Genomic DNA, 18,522 nt, shown 5'->3' on the forward strand with positions numbered 1-18,522 from the left:
GATATGATGCTGTAAAAGGCAAGAGGTGTATCATGCATGGGCACCATTGAAAGAGAACAAAAGGGTCTAAGTGTATGCAGCAAAAGATAATTGCCCATGTCATTAACCTACAAAATATTAGGATAAACGTCAACAATTTGTTCATCCAAATGAAAATCCTGCATTTTATAATCTTTATAAACGAAAACTACAAACATAACCTATACCATATACATGTTATTATACCAAACTCACAATGCCATGGCTTTTGCTTCATCACATCGATTTCTTAACTTTTCATTTTAGTTGAATGGGGAAGATGAATTTTCTGAACAATATAAGAGAAAGACAGCAAATAATAGCCTCAATCATTAATATAAGTCCTCCAATTATACAAAATTTGAATGTCCTATATTTGCCATGCCAATCAAAATTTTCTCCCTCCAAAAATGAAGTCCTAAAAAACTTGCGTGACTTTACTACCTATCTGCTTCACCGTTCCCACAGGAGTAGAATGACATGCATGCTCATATATACACAAAAACTTGGAAAAGTGGAAGAGAAGGTTATTTTATATCATCTCCCAAATAAGTGAATACTCTTTTCTTGAATAGGCGAGCAAGGTCTACGATTTCAGTTTCTCTAATATGCTTCACCATGCTGTCCTGCTGCTCATTTTTCTTTATTTTCCGAGATAATCTGCTCGTGACATCGATGGTCAAAGTAGCCATATCTCTAGTGGCCGTTAAAACTCTCAAGACTGTAGCAGAGTATGCAGGACTGGACACCAGTCTGTTGAGCAATATCATTATCTCGCGTATCAGAAATGTCCTGACAACAAATTGCCCGAATGAGTCAAAAAAATACACGTAAACCACAGTGCATGCATGAGAATATGTAAATCATGTAAGGGAGCAATTGAAAGACCTTACAGAGAGCTTACTTAGGGTTATTTGATCTTATGATCACTTAATCCGGTGGTTGAAAGAACTTATGAAAATAGTTATGACATTCCTATCAGCTCATTTTAACTTACAAGAGCTTATAGAAAAGGTCATAAGCTCTCATGTAATGAACACACCTAATTAAGTTGCCTACTCAAACGCGCCATAAAACTGAAATATGGCTGACTTCATCATATCTCAACCTAAGAATCAACTTCTTATATATGTATTATATTTATTCATTCAAAAAATGCACGGACTCTAGAAAATAAAAAATATAACCTTAGGAAAACATTGAAAGGTGCACGATTATTATGAAAAATGATAAAAAAATTGATGAGAGTGGAACAAACAATTTTGATGGCTGCATCCAGAGTCTCGTGTTTAATTACCTCTCCTTGAAAATTTCTGGCAGCACATTGTATGCTCTACCTTCAAGGTCCATCTCTGATACCAGTAATTGCAAAATCAGCATAAGATAGTTTACCCCTCTAGGGAGCTTATGACCAACTAGAATTTCAAAACCCGGTTTTCCAGACGACGCAAGGAATGCCAGCACAAGAATAGCATTTCTGCTTACGTTCAACTCCTGAAATTACAATATGTTAAATTCTAAAACACCTCAAATTTTGAAATACAAATCATTTTAATCTGTTTTTCCAAACTAAAGTAAGTACTGCACTCTATTATTGAAGAAAATAAGAACGAAGTTTTTAAATCTTCCATTTTTGTCCAAAAAGATATGAAAGAGTACTTATTTTATTTGAATATTTGTTAAATTATGATCATGGTATATCAGACTGTACCATGGACAAGATCAATATACTTGTCAGTACACTTACCAATAAACCACTGCCATGAGATGCTATTACACAATCAGCCAACCCTTGAAGGATGATTTTAAAATTTTGGAACTCTGAAGTGCAAGCATTGTCATCCGTAGCACCATCCCCTTCTTTGCAACCACAGCAGAAGGTGGCCAAATGTTCTGGACCTTTAAAACGAAATAAAAAAATAAAACAAAAATAATAATAGGGGTAGATGCAAGGAATGCGCAGTAGATACAAGCACGCCTGTTCTTTTTGATAAAAGGAAAATTTCAAAAGGACAAAGAGAATAGAAAGAATCAGGATAATAAAAGATCCTCCTTACAAAATTAGGTTTCACACGAGCAAGTCAAAAAATATGGCAGTCTAAATTAATCGAAAGAATACAGGCATGTAGTTTTGTTGATCTTTCAAAATTTCTAGAATCATATCTTACTAATAAAAGGACTTGCAGAAACAATAATGAATCAAGGACTAATTTGAAATAATTTTCTAAAACGATTGATTGAGGTCTGCACTTTTTTATTTTTCTGTGCATATGTCTTCATTTGATAAATTAAAAAAGAAATGAAATCTTCACAATAAATCATTTTCATTCAAATCCATTACTTTCCTATGTATTTATTACCTTTAGAGCTATGGCAACAACTATAGGATGTGCATTTAGTCATCCAAGAGTTGATATTTCATGAATTATTTTTGGTTTTCAATATTTTTTATCCTATAAATAGTATTTTATTTAGTGGCTGAGATGCTATGCAGTTAAACAGTAACTGCAGAGCATCCTTACCCTTTCCTACAGGGATTGGAGGTTCAGATTATGTCATAAAAAAAACAATGAAATAAGACATAAGTGAGACATGAAGTCGTAATTGCAAAAAACAATTAAAATGAAGAGGGATAGGAATCAAATTATGTATCTTTTAATGAAAAATATCTTCGTAAATTGGTGCAAACTTACAATTCAGTACCAGGTACAAAAGTTTCAGAGCATGTTTTCTCACAAGCAGTCCAGCTTCCTTCTTAAGCAATTCCGAAATAGTTTCGAAAACTATTTTCTGGCTAATCCTGAATCAACACAAAGTTAACTTGCCATAAATATAATGTCTTCAAAAACAGTTTTTAACAGAAAGCACTACTTTTAAAACTTACAGTGCCCTCTCATTGTACGCATCACTTCTCACAAGAACTAGATTCATGATGGACACTGCCTCCACTCTCACGCTTTCTTCTGTGATCTTCATACCAATTTGATGCATGATCTCGAAAAGACAAAGCCAATTTACATTAGGTCGCATGGTACTTTGATGGCTCCAGCATTCTTTTCTGCCTATTGTTTCTTCATTAAAGAGCTTTCTATCTTTTGCACCTTCCAACCCACAACAATCCACATCATCCTTCCCGATGCAAACTCCATCAATGAAAATATTGTCCCTGGGAAGAATGCAATGTAAAGATCAGATCATAAGTTCAAAAGAACATCAACACTGGAAAGGAAAGAAATAAACTGACTTTACATACAAGTGGAAGAAATGCTTTGCAATTCATAATCATATATTGATTTAGTAGGACATATCAATCACAGAGTTCTTACAATAGGTAAACATTTTGATCAAATTAACGAGAATAACAACGGACGAAGACCACCTGTCATTACCTCCCCAGTCCCCCTCATACCCACACTACACTTATCATATTTTGTTGCAGCACGTTTCACTGCCAAAAGTAATTAGAGAAATAATTAAACATGACAGAACATTTTGTTCACGTAGAACATTTTCCATCCAGTGCACAAGTTTCATGTTCCAACTATTAGAATATATGAAAGTATCATAGAATATTTTAAATTATATTATAGAAAATATCTCGATGATATTTAGAGAGAAAATATATCATGTTCTGATGATATTTTAGATTTGTTTAGAGCATCTTAGAAGATATTTTAAGATTCAAACTACTTTATTTAATCTTTAAGATATTTAATTAGGAGTCTAGTATTAGTAAAAATAGGGGTTAGTGTTGTCTTTTGTGTTACAATATCATCAGTTATCATTCACAATATTATCAATACAATTTACTATTTTGATCATTCAATTTTCTCCTTCCATATCTAAATCCTATAATTTCAACACTTACTATTATCTGCATGCACATGAGTGCACATACACCTGACATACTCGTGTTTTTAACGTAATAAACAAACCAAGGCCAGAAAAAAACTTGGTGAAGACAAGTGATCACAGGGTCAACTAGTGGGCCACTGGTTGAATTGTAAATAAACATGAAATGAAATATAATAAAATTACCAAGACATTAGAAAGAGGAAATGACCAAATTGAATTGCGACCTTGAGAAAATGGACACAGGGCACAAAAGTGCAATAAATATAAGTTGTTAAAAACAAGGGAAGAAGACACACATAATGGATACCTTCTTCCAAAATTCGGAACCATTTCCACTAGGAGCTTCAGAAGATTATGTAGTATACATAGAGAGCTATGGACAATAACAACCTATCCTAGAAAGGGAAAACTAGTCAGTAAAACATATAACAATATAGAAAATGAGGGGACATTTCAAGCATGAGAACGTTTTTAATTTTAAAAAAACTTTAAAACATAAAATGATGAGCTAACAATTATACAATAAGCTCTAACTCAAACAGAAAACCCAATCGGAGACTCACAATTCACAAATAGTCAGGTACAAGAAGCCAACAGCATTGCAAATAAGATGTCCATGTCACTATTTACCAAGAATTTAATAAAGAAGTGCTTTGTAAACCAGATATATCAGAATTCTCATTTCTATACTGCATAGGGCATACATAAAGCACAGAGCTAAAATGCTTCAACCTTCGTATTCAGGGAACTTTTTCGTAGTTTCTAAGGCCAGGGATGGTTACAACCTACAATATCCAACTCATTGCAGACCCCAATGTACCTCATTAAAAAATCGAAACAGTACACTTTAAAATAGCTCAGACGTTTTAGTTATAAAGGGGCTCAAACAATTCCCACTGACAAAATCAATCACTTGAGCGAAAAAAGAGCTCAAATGTTTTAAATTCTTCATATAAATAAGAACATATATTCTTGAAGCACATTTAAAAGAATGGCAAACATCCATTTACTTCAATAACAATATATAGAGTATACATATTACAATTATAACTTACTGGTAAAGCAAATTGGTTATTAAGAATGCAAAAGCATATTTGATAGAGCCAAATAAAAGAAATCATATCGCCTATGGATGGATTGGTTTATTAAAGAGGAAAGAATGATGGATCCTTAATAACAACCAGCATCCATTAAAAAGGCTAACTCATCATTTTTCTGTAGAGCTACTGATTAATAAGTTAAGTGTATCAGAAGATAGCTTAAAAATAAAACATTTGTACACAGATGTAGTATAAAGTACTCACATTTTTTATATCACAGAGGTCAAGTAATGGTTGAATCAAAGTTTCCAAAACATCTGTTCCATCATTTATCTGCATGCACATCAACAATTAGATGATATATAACCACAACTAACATGATTGAACAATAGGAACCAACTCAATAACAAGGGTTAAGGGTAAACACACCCAGTTTGTATCCAAAAAAATACATACGTTAATATAACCAAAACATAAATACCCACTTTCATTTTTCGACCACATCAAGTTATTTGAACCCAAAAAAAAGTGAACTTAGTTGCTAATAATGACACTTCATTTTTATAAAAGTATACAGAAATGCATAGTTGAACTCAAAACCTCATACCTTTGTCAAGGCAACATAGAAATCTGACACTTTTGCTGCTTCTGGAGTATGAAAACAATCCTCGACATAATGCAAACCTACTCCAGAAGAGGCTGTAAGTAATTCTTTTGTTATTTCAGAAGGCAGTCGCATGCTCATGCAGCCAAAAAGAATATGGAAATTTCTTTGACAACCCACAAGCAACTTGGATATAGCATTAGTTCCCAGTTTTTTATCAGTTTGAGATCCCCATATTTCCAGCAACTTCTGGGAGAGGTTGTCTTTAAACATGTCAGTTTCAACTCCTTTATCCTTAAAAGTTGTCTCAACTGACACACAACAAAAACAAGCCAAGACGGTGCCACCAAATCAGAAGTGAACAGAAAATCATTTTGAAATAGGAAGATGGACTATTTCATGCCTCACCAGTCATATCTTTTGACGACACTCCATTTTGAAATTTTGAAGAATTTTTAAGATAGTCCTGAGCAATAACTCCAGAGTCCCTGTCATCATGGTGCTCATTAGTAATAATTTCATACCACTTATTGATGCTGCATGTAGCGCACGTGTGCAACGCGACATTAGAGAACGGATTAAAAAAACACTAGAGACGGAATCTAACAGACAAACTCAGGCATGAAATATGACTGAATCTATAGTAATCTGTAACTCATGTCATTCAATTACTAAATATGTCATGTTAACTCCTTGTTTAGTTGAGACCATTCATCGAGATTCTATTAGCAATGGCTGTCTATAACAAGATCTGATCACTCTTACCACAGACCATTATGTCAGATACACACGTGTACAAGTGTGTATTGTTGATAGTTACACCAAAACGTCTATAAATTTATTGTTATTTTCAGCTTCAGCTCACAAACTTACAAGTCTAATCAAAATGCCTCGGTTTCACCCTAGATGTTCATTGCCGCTTCTGTCTATCTATCACAGTGTAAAGATATATTTGTGATTATAATATAAAGTTTGACTCACTTGTCTATACTCTTTGAACAATTAGTACGAGTTTTTTCTCCTTCATTCTTGGAAGGCACAAATTTGGGCTGATCCTCTTTCTTATCTCTTTCTTTCTTTAACTTTTGACACTCTTTTTCCTGAAAGCAAGCAACAAAGCCATGACATACCCAACATTTTACTGATTCAGGATGAGAATTAGAACATTGGCCCAGATACAAAAGGGGAACAGAAAAATGAGAATGTTGTCACCAACCAATTAAAAACAATGAATGTGTACGGTTGCCACCAACATACCAGATTTGCAAGTTGCTTCGATTTACATCCCAGCTCCCTCTGATCTTGCCATCAACAAATTAATACCAAATTCAGTATAAGAAAAAGATTAAGTGAATCTTTGATACTCAAACTTGAAAGTGACCATTGTTCCACCAATTTTAAAGTGCATGCACATGATTGTTCACTAGTAAACAATTGTCTGCACAATTCAGTAAAGAGAAAACCTTTCCCACACTCATCATTTCCAAAACATACAACAACATAACATGAAAAGGCACTACAAGATACAAATAGAAACCTCGAGGTTTCAACACTTCAAGTGGAAGACATGCCTAATATACCTTAATAAGAAACAGGACTACCGTCAACTTTCGATTACAAAATAACTAACTATGAATTAGTTAAACAAATCCTAATATTGAATTTTTTTCCTTTATAATAACTTTTTTCCTTATCAGAACTATGTCCATAAGTATCTACAAGGTATTCCCTCCATTACTAACAAATTCCATCACTTTATATTACTGAGTTAAATTGACAAAAAGTGACACAACTACTCTTAATAACACCATAGAACTTATGAAGTGTACCAAAAAAGAAAACATTGCACTTTCCTCCCTTAGGTTTCACTTAATTACGCTCAGCACCTCCATTGTTTCAAAAAATTACATTATCTCCCATGATATTCAATTACCATTACGTTTACTTCACCTAATAGGGGTGGTAATGTAATTAAGTAAAACCTGAATGTAGACCCGTTTATTTTCATGAATAAAAAACCAAACAAGAAGCACAAGTTTCAAACTTTAAAAACAAAACCTCAAATTCACGGATACCGAATTGGGAATTTACCTTCAACCGTTCAATTTCGAGGTCTTTATCAGAATCTTGTGGTGGAAGTGCGGGGACAAAATCGGAAAAGGAATTAGGTTTTACAGGGAAAAGAGGAGAAGGGGGAGAATGAGGAAGAGAATCAAATTCGGTGGTTCTATGAATCTGAGAAAGTTCTCGTGGAGGAGAAAAAGCCATGGCAGAAACTGTAACGGAACGTGAAGGTTGTGTAGGATTGCATGATGAGGGTTTTTGAGTAATGGTAGAGAGATCAAGGTCTAACTGCGCCAAAACGGCGTCGTCTAATTCATCGAAGAAAATGGCTCCGTTCTTATTACTCATCTTCAGTCCTTTCTTCCTCTTTCGGTTCACTACTTCCTCTACTGTCTTTATTTTATATATAAATTGAAGCAATTTAAAAGAAAAAAGAGAGAGGGAGGAAAAAAACTCATATCAAAATATATTAGACGCAAGCAATAAAATATTGAAATTATATAAAATAAAATTAAAACCTAAATAATTATTTTTGATAAAATAAAAATATAAAAAAATCATTCACTCTGAATATATACTAACCCAAATTTTTGTTAACCAAAAAAAGTTGGTCTAATAGCATAAGGTTTCGTCAGATCCACATAAAGATCAAAAGGTTAATAATATTCTTAATACCCAAAAAAAACTCAAGTCTGCCTACTACTTAGCTTAACATTCATTCTAGAAAATATTAATAATTTAAGTCAATAAGTATATCTGAATCATTAATTTTTATTTTATAATAAGTGGCTAAGATGTGGGAGGAAAATTTACTATCGTTTTCCAAAATTATACTATTTTGTGGTAGAATTTAGAATTGATTATAATCAAAATTTGAGATTACTAAAGAATTAAATATAATTATATGAAAATCAAACAATAAATAATTTCTAATCCTACTAAACTATAATTATATGAACAATTTATTCAATAAAGAGCAATATTTAGATCAACAGTTGATATTGTTGATCAAATCAATGAATATGTTATGCTGAAAATTCTAGGTAAAGTATTCAATTTTATTTAACATACTCATTATGTTAAATGTATTAAATTTATTAGATTTATATTAATAATTATTCTAATGTATACTTATAGGTGATGAAAAGAATACTTGAGTTCAGGTGAGGTTGATATGTCTGATGCTAATGACAATGAAACATTCAACATATTAACTCTTGAATTTCTAAATTCATTTTCAACATGAGGACTTCCAAATCATAAGATCAAGCTAAAAGTAGGCACCACGGTTATGGTATTAAGGAATTTAATTAAGTCTGAAGGGTTATGTAACGATTGTAACACTACAATGTTGGTGGTTACGAAGATGGATAATCATGGGATGAGGATCACCTGTCCCAACTTGGTGTCCTCATTCTTGGACCACTCCACTTATAACAAGACGTGTGGAATTAATATATTACTTTAATAAAATAAAATTAAAATGAGATATTATTTTTGACTTGTTGACAAACACCGATTAGTCCGGGATATGGGATAGACAATTTGATGGGACAAAGGATCCCATCCCCTATCATGTACTTGTGGCAAAGATAATGTTTGGAAAAATATGGTAAATATCACTTACATTCTTATGTTATGAATGTCACCATCCAAATCTTCACGACTTTTCATGCTTATTAGAAGACAGTTTCTTAGAATTGTGTCATATGCTATGACAATCAACAAATCGCAAGGTCAATCACTAGAGAGTGTGAGGTTGTATTTTCCTAGATCAGTATTCAGTCATGGTTAGTTGTATGTAGTTGTTTCAAGAGTATATAGCAAAAATAGATTGAAGATATTCATACATGACAAGGATGGTAAACCATTGAAGACAACGACAAATGTCGTTTATAAAGAAGTTTTCCAAAATCTTTATAATATGTATTCTACAACTTATTTTACATTATGTTTGAAATATTTATTTTTAACTATTACATTTTTTTAAAATAACAGATTCGATATCATATTCATGTACAATACTTTTACATCAACAATCAAATATATACAAAGCAAATTTTATGAGTTAATCGTTAGTCACATTGTTTTGTTAAAAAACATCATGTAATTTTCCATCTAAATTCATTCAACTTTTCCTAACATGTTTCCTTTTTTTATACATTACAGGTTCAATATCATTTTATTGTACTACCATTTTTACATTAGCAATTGATAACTATAAAACATGTTTTAGAAGGTATTCCTTAAGAGAAAAAGATATATGCATCGACTAGTAAATTTTTTTACACTGTCACTACATCATTCACCATTGATTTTTAAGCATCATTGATTTTTAAATAAAAGTAATGCAAATGAATGGTGGATAATGCACTGTATATAAATCTTTACACTGTCAGTGCGTACTTTTTACACTCATTCTTTAATCACATTTCATTTAATTAACAAGTTATGTAATCACTATTTAATTAAATTAATACAATGCATATTATTACCCGGGCAAACGCACAAGTCTCATGCTAGTTATATTCAAATGAGGAGTATATATCATGTTAAGGAATGTGGACTAATCAAATGACCTCTATATAATAGGAACACATTTATTGTTCAATTTTTTGTACTACTCCATGTACCATTATCTCTAATTGGTTGGAAAAAAATTATTTAAATTAAAATTAAAATTATTAAATATTTTTCTGACCAATCATATATTCTAACACATGGAATAGTACAATGAACAATTGACCCTTTATAATGGAACAAGGTCGTGGATAAAAAATAATGAGAATTTATGTACTTAGTTGTCTAATTCTAACTTGAAATAAGGTTGGTTCTGATACAAAGAATAGCAATTTTAAAAAATCAGCCCTTCAAATCAACTTTAGGGAATTTACTATGATTTTCTATCACGATTAATAAGTGAAAGTCAAATAACATGTACATTGATTTATATGTGCTCTTTGTTATATCAACTAAGATTGGTACTGATCGGAGAACACTTGTCTGTGATAATGGCATTGTGGATTGAAAGCAAGACAGGTTGAGAATTATTGAGAGATAAATAAATGAGAAACGTATTATCAAGGTAGTTTAAGGATAAATTGAAATGTATTATCAAGGTAGTTTAAGGATAAATTCTAGGTAAGGGTAGAAAAAATCGTATACAGAAAGTGTTAATATATCATTCATAATTAATATTTAATTATTATTGATTCTTATAAAATACAAATGAATGATGAATAATATATTAAATGTGTATAAATTTTTATACTAAAAACTAATAGATATATATTCTATGTAAGGTAATTTGATAAATTAATTTGTATAATTCTTTTAGGCTTCATACTAATAGTGTCTTACATTTTCCATTGGCATTTTAAATGATAAATTTTAAAAGTTAAGTAGGTGTCAGTGCGGTATAATGTGATATGTTTGATAATTTGTAGGTGTAGGGTGAGTAGGTAAACTAATTCTATAATTATATATATTGATTTTGCTATCCAGTAACTTTTGCCAGCTAAAATAATTTATATATATATATATATATATGACAAAACATGATGTAATGATGATGAAATTTCCACCTTTCCTTAATATTTTTTAATTTCAATAAAAATCATATAATCTTAAGTAATGACTACCGACACATTAATTGTAAGTTGAAACTACTTATCTCACTTTGAATTGGATATTATAATAAAAACAAAAGTTATAATTTAAAGTATATCCAATTAAACTTATAATACACCAAATACAAAAAAAAAAACATTCTAAATGTAATAAAAAATCGACACACTAGTTTTGGATAAACTAAAAACTACAATATTATTGTTTCTTTAATTAGCACAAACATGGGATTTTTTTATTTGTTTCATTGTTTTGGGAACAATCAAACAAAAAAAATGTAGTGATTAATATAAAATAGGAAACAAAATTAAAAAAATTAGTTGTATTCATTAATGGAAATAGAAATAAAATAGGAACCATTTTCATAAATCAAAAGTGTCTTAGTTCTTAATATATTAAGGAAATAATTTATGTTGAATGAAAATATGAAGTTGAGTGTCTTGAGTATATGATTATGGCTTAATCATTATAATCATGCGAATGAAAGAATTTATCGGGGTACTTAATATATCAAGAAAATAATGTGCGTTGAATTTTTTTGGTACTACCAAGAGTATCATTTCACATTTTTGATAATAAATTAATTCATTTTGATGTTCGCCACTATCTATTTTAACAAGTATTGCACTCAAGAATCAAACCTTCGATCTTGAGGATACAGTAGAGCTTAATCATTACAAAACACTGTAGTTCATTCAACAAAAAATGGAAATGTATTCATTATGTTATATATATGAAATCAACTTATTAGAACATGATAGTATGATAAGGAGTTTGATGAGGGTATTGGATGAGGAAACATACGAGTGTAGCAAGGGAAAATAACAATGTTTGAAAGAAAAATGATAGAATGTCTTAGAAGTAAGAGGAATGGGGTGGAGATTTAGGATTCATAATTTAAGTTTTGGGTAAGAAACAGAGGTAAAAATGGGTGACTAAATCACAATAGCTACATGTAACAATAGTTTAGGGGTGAATGCAAATATTATAATGAATCTTACTATTTTTTTTTGGTGTCATATCCTCACCTATGAATCGAATCGGAAATATTCACAGGTTTGTGAGACTAACTCTTCCAATACATATTTTTACGATCTACAAGACTCATATTTGATGCCGTACTTAAGATGAATTAAACATGTACCACTTAAATTAACACATGTTGATTACTAATTGATATATGATGTGAAATTTACCATATACATATATCATAATTATTTATGTAATAATTATATATATATATATATATTAAATATTATAAAAATATATAATTAAATTGAAAAACAATTGAATATCTATTAGTCATATCAAAATAGTGAAACCACTATAGTTCTGGAAAAAACCCAAATACGACGTCGAATAGGGCAAACCAAAACGTTGATGTCTTTCTTTGAATCGAACCAAAATAAACAAGAGAAAATAAATTTGGTATATATATAAATAGAAAAGAAAGAGCCTCAAATTTAGACGTTTCTCTGTGTTGTGAATCGCGAAAATTGGCCATGGCTGCTCTGCAATACTTGGATTCGTTGCGGAACTCGCACCCTGAACTTTCTGATTGGTATAATTCCCTCGCAGATCTCTACCAGAAGAAGCTATGGCATCAGTTAACTCTCAAGCTCGAACAGTTCGTTGCTCTCGCTGTTTTCCAGGTTCAAAATCTACACTCACTTCAATACCGTATCTTTGTCCATTTATGTGATCATTTTTGTTTTTTGTTCATGAGAATTAGGGTTTTTGATTTTTTAATTTGTCGGTGTGAACTTAAGTTTTGAGTTAAGGTGCTGTGGAAGTGTGGATGCTAGCTATAATAGTTGCAATTGCGGTGCTGATTGGTTTTATTACCTTTAACCTATTTTTGTTTCATTTGTTCTGATTGGGGGTGTGAAAAATGTGTAAGCTTTATTTACTGGGGGTTTGTTTCTTTCTGGTTCGGAATTAAATTGTGTTTCGTGAATGTTGAGATGGATTTAGTTGGGAAATTGAATTATTTGAGTTGTTTAATTTTGGGAAATTCGGGTTTCGTTAGAAGCTAAGATTTTTGGTTTTATGATTTGTAATTTTCTTTTAGTTACTTATGATTGGCCAGTTTGTATATTTGTTTTTTATTAATCTGAGTCGAACTAGCAAGAACCATTTAAATGCGAAAAGCTTTCCTGTAAAAGGGAACTGAGCTGGTTTTTTTTACAGGCAAATGTTAGTATTTTGTAGTGGGTAAGATTTAAACCCTCAACCTTCTTATCACTCCACCCCCTAAGCCGTCCACCCTTGCCACTTGACCTCCTTATGACTCCCTGAGCTGATTGCCACTTTGACCATGGTGTTTTCCTTGTTATATGGAAAAACTAATAAGTTTTATTTGTTTTACTTTTAATTTGGTTATTGTCAATTCATTCTCCAAGGCTGTAGCATTTGTCTTCATGTACAAAACTTGTGCAGAACAGTGCATTTCCTGTCAATCGTGGTCTGTGGCTTGAGATACTAGATATGGCAACCTGTTTGGAATTTACGAAATGAGTGATTGATTAATCAGATACTCTTGAAATCATAGTATAATGTCATATGAATGAAACCACAACTACTGTAACGGAGCAACTTTGATGTTTCCTTTTAACAAGTTCAAGCTAGCATTCTAAAAATTTGACAAATTATTTAATTTAGATAAGGTGCTTCATGAGTTTGGGATGTGGATTTCCACCATTTTCTAGGTGGTTTTATTTTGAGTGGGGATCTTCATTACAGAGTCTTATTTAACTAGGCTAACCTTTCTATCACATTCTTAGCCGGAAGTAACCAAAAAATGTAAGAGTTAGGTTATTCATATTACATATTGTCATTAAATATCCCAAAGGAAGGACCAATTGCATTTGGGAAGTCTTTGTTATCCTGGGAATTGTTGTCTACTCTTATTTTAAATACATTTGATTATTTGATTCCTTTAAAAATTGTGAGAATGAACTGTTTATTCCAAATTGTCGATTGTCTTAAGTATCAAAATGCTAAGTATGACAGAAATTGTGCAGAACTTTGTTTAAGTTTATGCTTTATTCTATGCCACTGTTTTGCTTGTAATGTCAATTTTCTTGTCTTATGTTTAACAAATTTATCCCATCTACAACGTTTCAGGCTGGTGATGCTCTTGTACAGTTATATCACAATTTCATCACTGACTTTGAGACAAAAATCAACCTTCTCAAGCTTGCGCATTTTGCTGTGATAGTTTCTCGTCAGTATTCTGAGAAAGAAGCTGCTATTGGTTATCTTGAAGGAATCATCGAGAAGCTTCAAGCCACTAGAGAACAACGAATTGAAGAACCTATTCTTTACAGTAAGATGCAAATAGCAATATTTAAGCTTGACCAGGGTGACCAGAAGGAATGCAAGAAACTTCTAGAAGATGGAAAGAGTACTCTTGACAGCATGACAGACATTGATCCATCTGTGTATGCTAGCTACTACTGGGTATCATCCCAGTATCACAAAACCCGCCAAGAATTCGCTGAGTTCTACAAAAGTGCCCTTCTCTATTTGGCATACACATCAGTGGAGTCTCTGTCAGATTCATTCAAGCTGGTATGTAATAATTGATCAGTAATGTCTCAAATGTCTTATGTTTTACTAATTGCTTCATTTTAATTTTTCTGTTAATATCGAATTATAGCTATTTGCTTGCATTTTCTTCTGCTTACTTGTAAGATGATTTATAGGTATAGTTGCAGAGGGAGATTAAAAGAGGATCTGAAATTTGTTCTGTGATAATGTGACTGCCAAAGGAAAGTCTTGTAGCTAAGACAATTCCTTTCTTTATCAGGATAAGTGTGATCTTTGGGAATTCAAGCATGGAATATCTGGAGATTTGATTTCATGGAAAAAATGCATATTATATATTTATTTATATGCATGGTAGTTATTGTTGGATAAAGGCTTGGTAGTTGTTGTTGCTGCATGGTAGTTAGTATCACACAGTGTGCGATTCACATCGCAAAATGATGCACATTTGAAGCCCAGTGATGCACATTTGAAGCCCAGTGATGCAAATCACATGCTGCATTGTTTTTGTTCCAGTATCCCCAGCTGAATCACCGGAAAAGGGTTGAATCACTGTAAACATTACTGAATTGCGATTCCTCAGTGTGCAACTTGCAGGTCTTGATCCAGTTCGGGCCAGGTCATGTGTGACCCGGTTGTTTAAAACATGAGAAGATGCTGTTTTTTAAACCCACTTCAGATGGGTCAATTTTACCTTTCCTAAGTGGCCCAGACCTGATTTTTAGCTCTTAATTCTGATAAAACAAAAAGTGTGAATGTGAGAACACAAAGCACATTTGCTCTGGTGCCTTCTCTGCCGCTTATTTCTTGCCTTTCCTCATCACTTTGTTTCTTCTCTTCCGTTCCTATTACTTCTTCTCTGGTATTATTTTGCTATTTTTATTAGAGTCTTATTTGTTGGACCCAGTGTAGTTGTGTTATTTTGCTGTTATGGCTTAATAATGTGTTATTTCATATGGTATTTTTCTGTTATGATGCTTATGACTTATATCATGGATTATTTTAGTACTATAATTATGGCGATTCACGATCCGATTCGATTCATGGTTCGGAAAATAGGCCTTCCAATTCACGATCTGAATCCCTATTTGATAAGCATGCTTACTGACTTTTGCAGGATGTCTTGGAAGATGGTTATGAGGTTGCTTGTCTAGAGTAGTAGATTTAAGAGATCTGTCCACTGCAGTCACTATTTATTATTTAAAAATAGTGAGAAACTACTAAGTCAGTACCTCATTTTTTTAATCCCTTGAGAGGGGAGGGGAAGAAGATGATAAATAGACTGGGGGATATCTTCTTTAAGCATAGAAGTTAAGACCATTAATTAACAATGGGGATTAGTGACTAATTAATGTGTTTATCCACACATCTTACCGTTGGTTCTTTTAATGATATTTATTCTCAGTTAGCCGGTATGAGTTACTCTTGTTAGCATGGAAGGTCCCATATTAGCCACTATGGCCCCGTAGTGGCTGAACCCTCCGTTAAGGTGAAATATCTTCTCTTCTATTATTAGCCTGGCCTTCAGAATTGGTTCTTCACGTCAATTTAAGAAATCAAGAGGATGAGTTCGGTAAATTATTCTGCAGACTAAGTAATGCTTCCAAATGTGCTTCATGTAGCATCTTATAAAAAGTTTAAGCTATTTTGTTTTATCTTCACTACTTCATCGTGGCCTCATTTTTATGTAACATTAACATGGACGGGTTTGAAGATATATTCTGAGTTTAATCTTGTGTGCATTGGCGGTGTAAATGACTGTTTTCCTATGGATGTGTTGACAATGTAAAAAATCTTTACATTATCAGTGCACAACCTACTTTCTCATATTCTTTTATGAATGGTAAAATTTATTTTATGACACCTGCTTCCTCTTTTTAGAAGAGTTCATGATAGTTTACCCTATCTATGTTTGTTTTCTATTTGTCAATGAATGCCATATTAGTTAATGCTCTGTTTTTTGTGTTTTGTTAGGATTTGGCATTTGATTTGTCCCTTTCTGCGTTGCTGGGGGATAACATCTACAATTTTGGAGAGCTACTTGCACATCCTATTGTAAGTATTTCGTCAATTTTTTTAAGTGTTATTTAAATTCATTTGCTTCATCCATCTATTCTTTTAAAGCTGTGTATTGATTGATGATATTTATAATAATATTTGTTGCAGATTAAGAGCCTTCTTGGGACAAAGGTGGAATGGCTATACTATATTCTGCAGGCATTCAATTCTGGTGATTTAGTTCGATATCAGGAGTTATGCCAGGTGCATAATGCTGCTTTAAGGGCTCAACCAGCACTAGTTCAAAATGAACAGAGGTTGCTGGAAAAGATTAACATTCTCTGTCTGATGGAGATTATATTCAGGTATATATGCATTAATTCGATCCTTGATAAATTTTACCTTTGGAGATGAATACGATAAGTATGTTTTTTTTTCCAAGTACCAACTAAACCTGATTGTGGTTGCTTGCAGTCGACCTTCGGAAGATAGAACTATTCCCTTGAGTGTAATTGCAGATCGTACGAAACTTTCTATAGAGGATGTGGAGCATCTACTCATGAAGAGCCTATCTGTAAGTTTTATTGGAAGTTCTAGAAAAACTGTGATGTAAGAAGCTTGCATGTTTTTCTATCAAATGCAAATAATCTGTTCGACTACCACATTCCAGTATCTTTTAGTGATTGAGTGCAGGCTTTTTATCTGCAATTGCATGTGTGGTTTGAAAAAAAAGGAAAGTATTATGCTCTTTTACTGAGGATGTTTTTAATTGAGTTCATACATGCAGAGTGTTCTTGTTTCTGCATCATATACTTAATTTCAAAGGATATCAGGTTGTCCACGCTTTGTTCCGAGACCAGCAATTGGGTTGTTGTCTTTTGGGTTGGATTTCTGCATTTGGGGACTAACTATCTTTGTTTATGAAAGTTAATAGAGGTCTGACAACTGTTAAATTTTGAAGCTTCTACATGCCATGCTTACAATGCTGGGAATTTATTACAGGTTCACCTAATTGAGGGTATAATTGATCAAGTTGAGAGCACAGTGCATGTTTCCTGGGTGCAGCCAAGAGTTCTGGGAATTCAACAGGTCAAATCCTTACGCGATCGACTGGACGGTTGGACAGAAAAAGTACACACTGCATTGTTGTCCATCGAGGCAGAAACACCTGATTTGATCGGATCATGATTTTTTCTATTTTTGTTTTCTGCCCATTGTAACGAATTCTTAAGTAAAAGGGTATTACATCCTAGGCGACAAAAGATGAAGAGACTTTTAAGTCACATGGGCAATATAGCCACAACTTTATGTGCTTCATTTGGTTTCTACCTGCTGCTTTTGAATGATTACTACCGGAAAGTGCAGCCTCATGTACTTGTCTTGGACATTGTTGGTTCTATGGTTACATGCCTAGGCTAGAGACATGGTGAATCGGTTGGGAACCGGTTGTTTTTACACTTTGGAGTGATAATGAACTATGTATCTGGAAAATTTCTTATATATGACCATTTTTATTCACTTTTCATTTTTTTGTATAATCTATCATGTGCATCAGTAGGTGCTATTCCGCAACATAATCATTCTCTTGCGGGTTAGTTGCTTCATTTAGATTCGAAGTTCTTTTTCATACATAGAAATGGCATTGGTATTAGTATCCTTGTTTGTCAAAACCTTGTATTGTCAACTATTAAACCTATCACTCGTGTTAATGTTACCTAAGTTGAATATACAATTTGAGCTTGCACTTATGGTGATGTATAGAACTTT

At 32.6% G+C, this 18,522-nt stretch overlaps 2 protein-coding genes across 2 annotated transcripts; one reads left to right on the forward strand and one right to left on the reverse strand.

Annotated features, from left to right (window-relative positions):
- Positions 302-7,985, reverse strand: LOC109331552. Its single transcript, XM_019566120.1, has 12 exons — positions 7,609-7,985; positions 6,775-6,813; positions 6,499-6,617; positions 5,926-6,005; positions 5,521-5,828; positions 5,178-5,246; positions 4,181-4,263; positions 2,903-3,184; positions 2,712-2,818; positions 1,766-1,917; positions 1,316-1,512; positions 302-810 (listed from the first exon to the last, which is right to left on the reverse strand). The coding sequence occupies exons 1-12, from the start codon at positions 7,927-7,929 to the stop codon at positions 546-548; spliced, it is 2,022 nt and encodes a 673-aa protein (XP_019421665.1). The 5' UTR covers positions 7,930-7,985; the 3' UTR covers positions 302-545.
- Positions 12,604-18,282, forward strand: LOC109331553 (26S proteasome non-ATPase regulatory subunit 13 homolog A-like). The gene is made up of 6 exons (XM_019566121.1): positions 12,604-12,860; positions 14,335-14,781; positions 16,732-16,812; positions 16,924-17,120; positions 17,230-17,329; positions 17,758-18,282. The coding sequence occupies exons 1-6, from the start codon at positions 12,711-12,713 to the stop codon at positions 17,941-17,943; spliced, it is 1,161 nt and encodes a 386-aa protein (XP_019421666.1). The 5' UTR covers positions 12,604-12,710; the 3' UTR covers positions 17,944-18,282.

Source organism: Lupinus angustifolius, chromosome LG17 (genome assembly GCF_001865875.1).
Source record: "Lupinus angustifolius cultivar Tanjil chromosome LG17, LupAngTanjil_v1.0, whole genome shotgun sequence".
NCBI classification, from domain to species: domain Eukaryota; kingdom Viridiplantae; phylum Streptophyta; class Magnoliopsida; order Fabales; family Fabaceae; genus Lupinus; species Lupinus angustifolius.

Excerpts from the sequence above, each read along its gene's own strand:
- LOC109331552 (XM_019566120.1), bottom strand. The coding sequence starts at position 7,929 with ATGAGTAATAAGAACGGAGCCATTTTCTTCGATGAATTAGACGACGCC. Across the intron at positions 6,814-7,608 it reads TCGAAATTGAACGGTTGAAG|AGGGAGCTGGGATGTAAATC; the intron begins GTAAATTCCCAA and ends TGGCAAGATCAG. Across the intron at positions 2,819-2,902 it reads GCGTACAATGAGAGGGCACT|GATTAGCCAGAAAATAGTTT; the intron begins GTAAGTTTTAAA and ends GTGTTGATTCAG.
- LOC109331553 (XM_019566121.1), top strand. The coding sequence starts at position 12,711 with ATGGCTGCTCTGCAATACTTGGATTCGTTGCGGAACTCGCACCCTGAA. Across the intron at positions 12,861-14,334 it reads TTGCTCTCGCTGTTTTCCAG|GCTGGTGATGCTCTTGTACA; the intron begins GTTCAAAATCTA and ends ACAACGTTTCAG. Across the intron at positions 14,782-16,731 it reads TGTCAGATTCATTCAAGCTG|GATTTGGCATTTGATTTGTC; the intron begins GTATGTAATAAT and ends GTGTTTTGTTAG.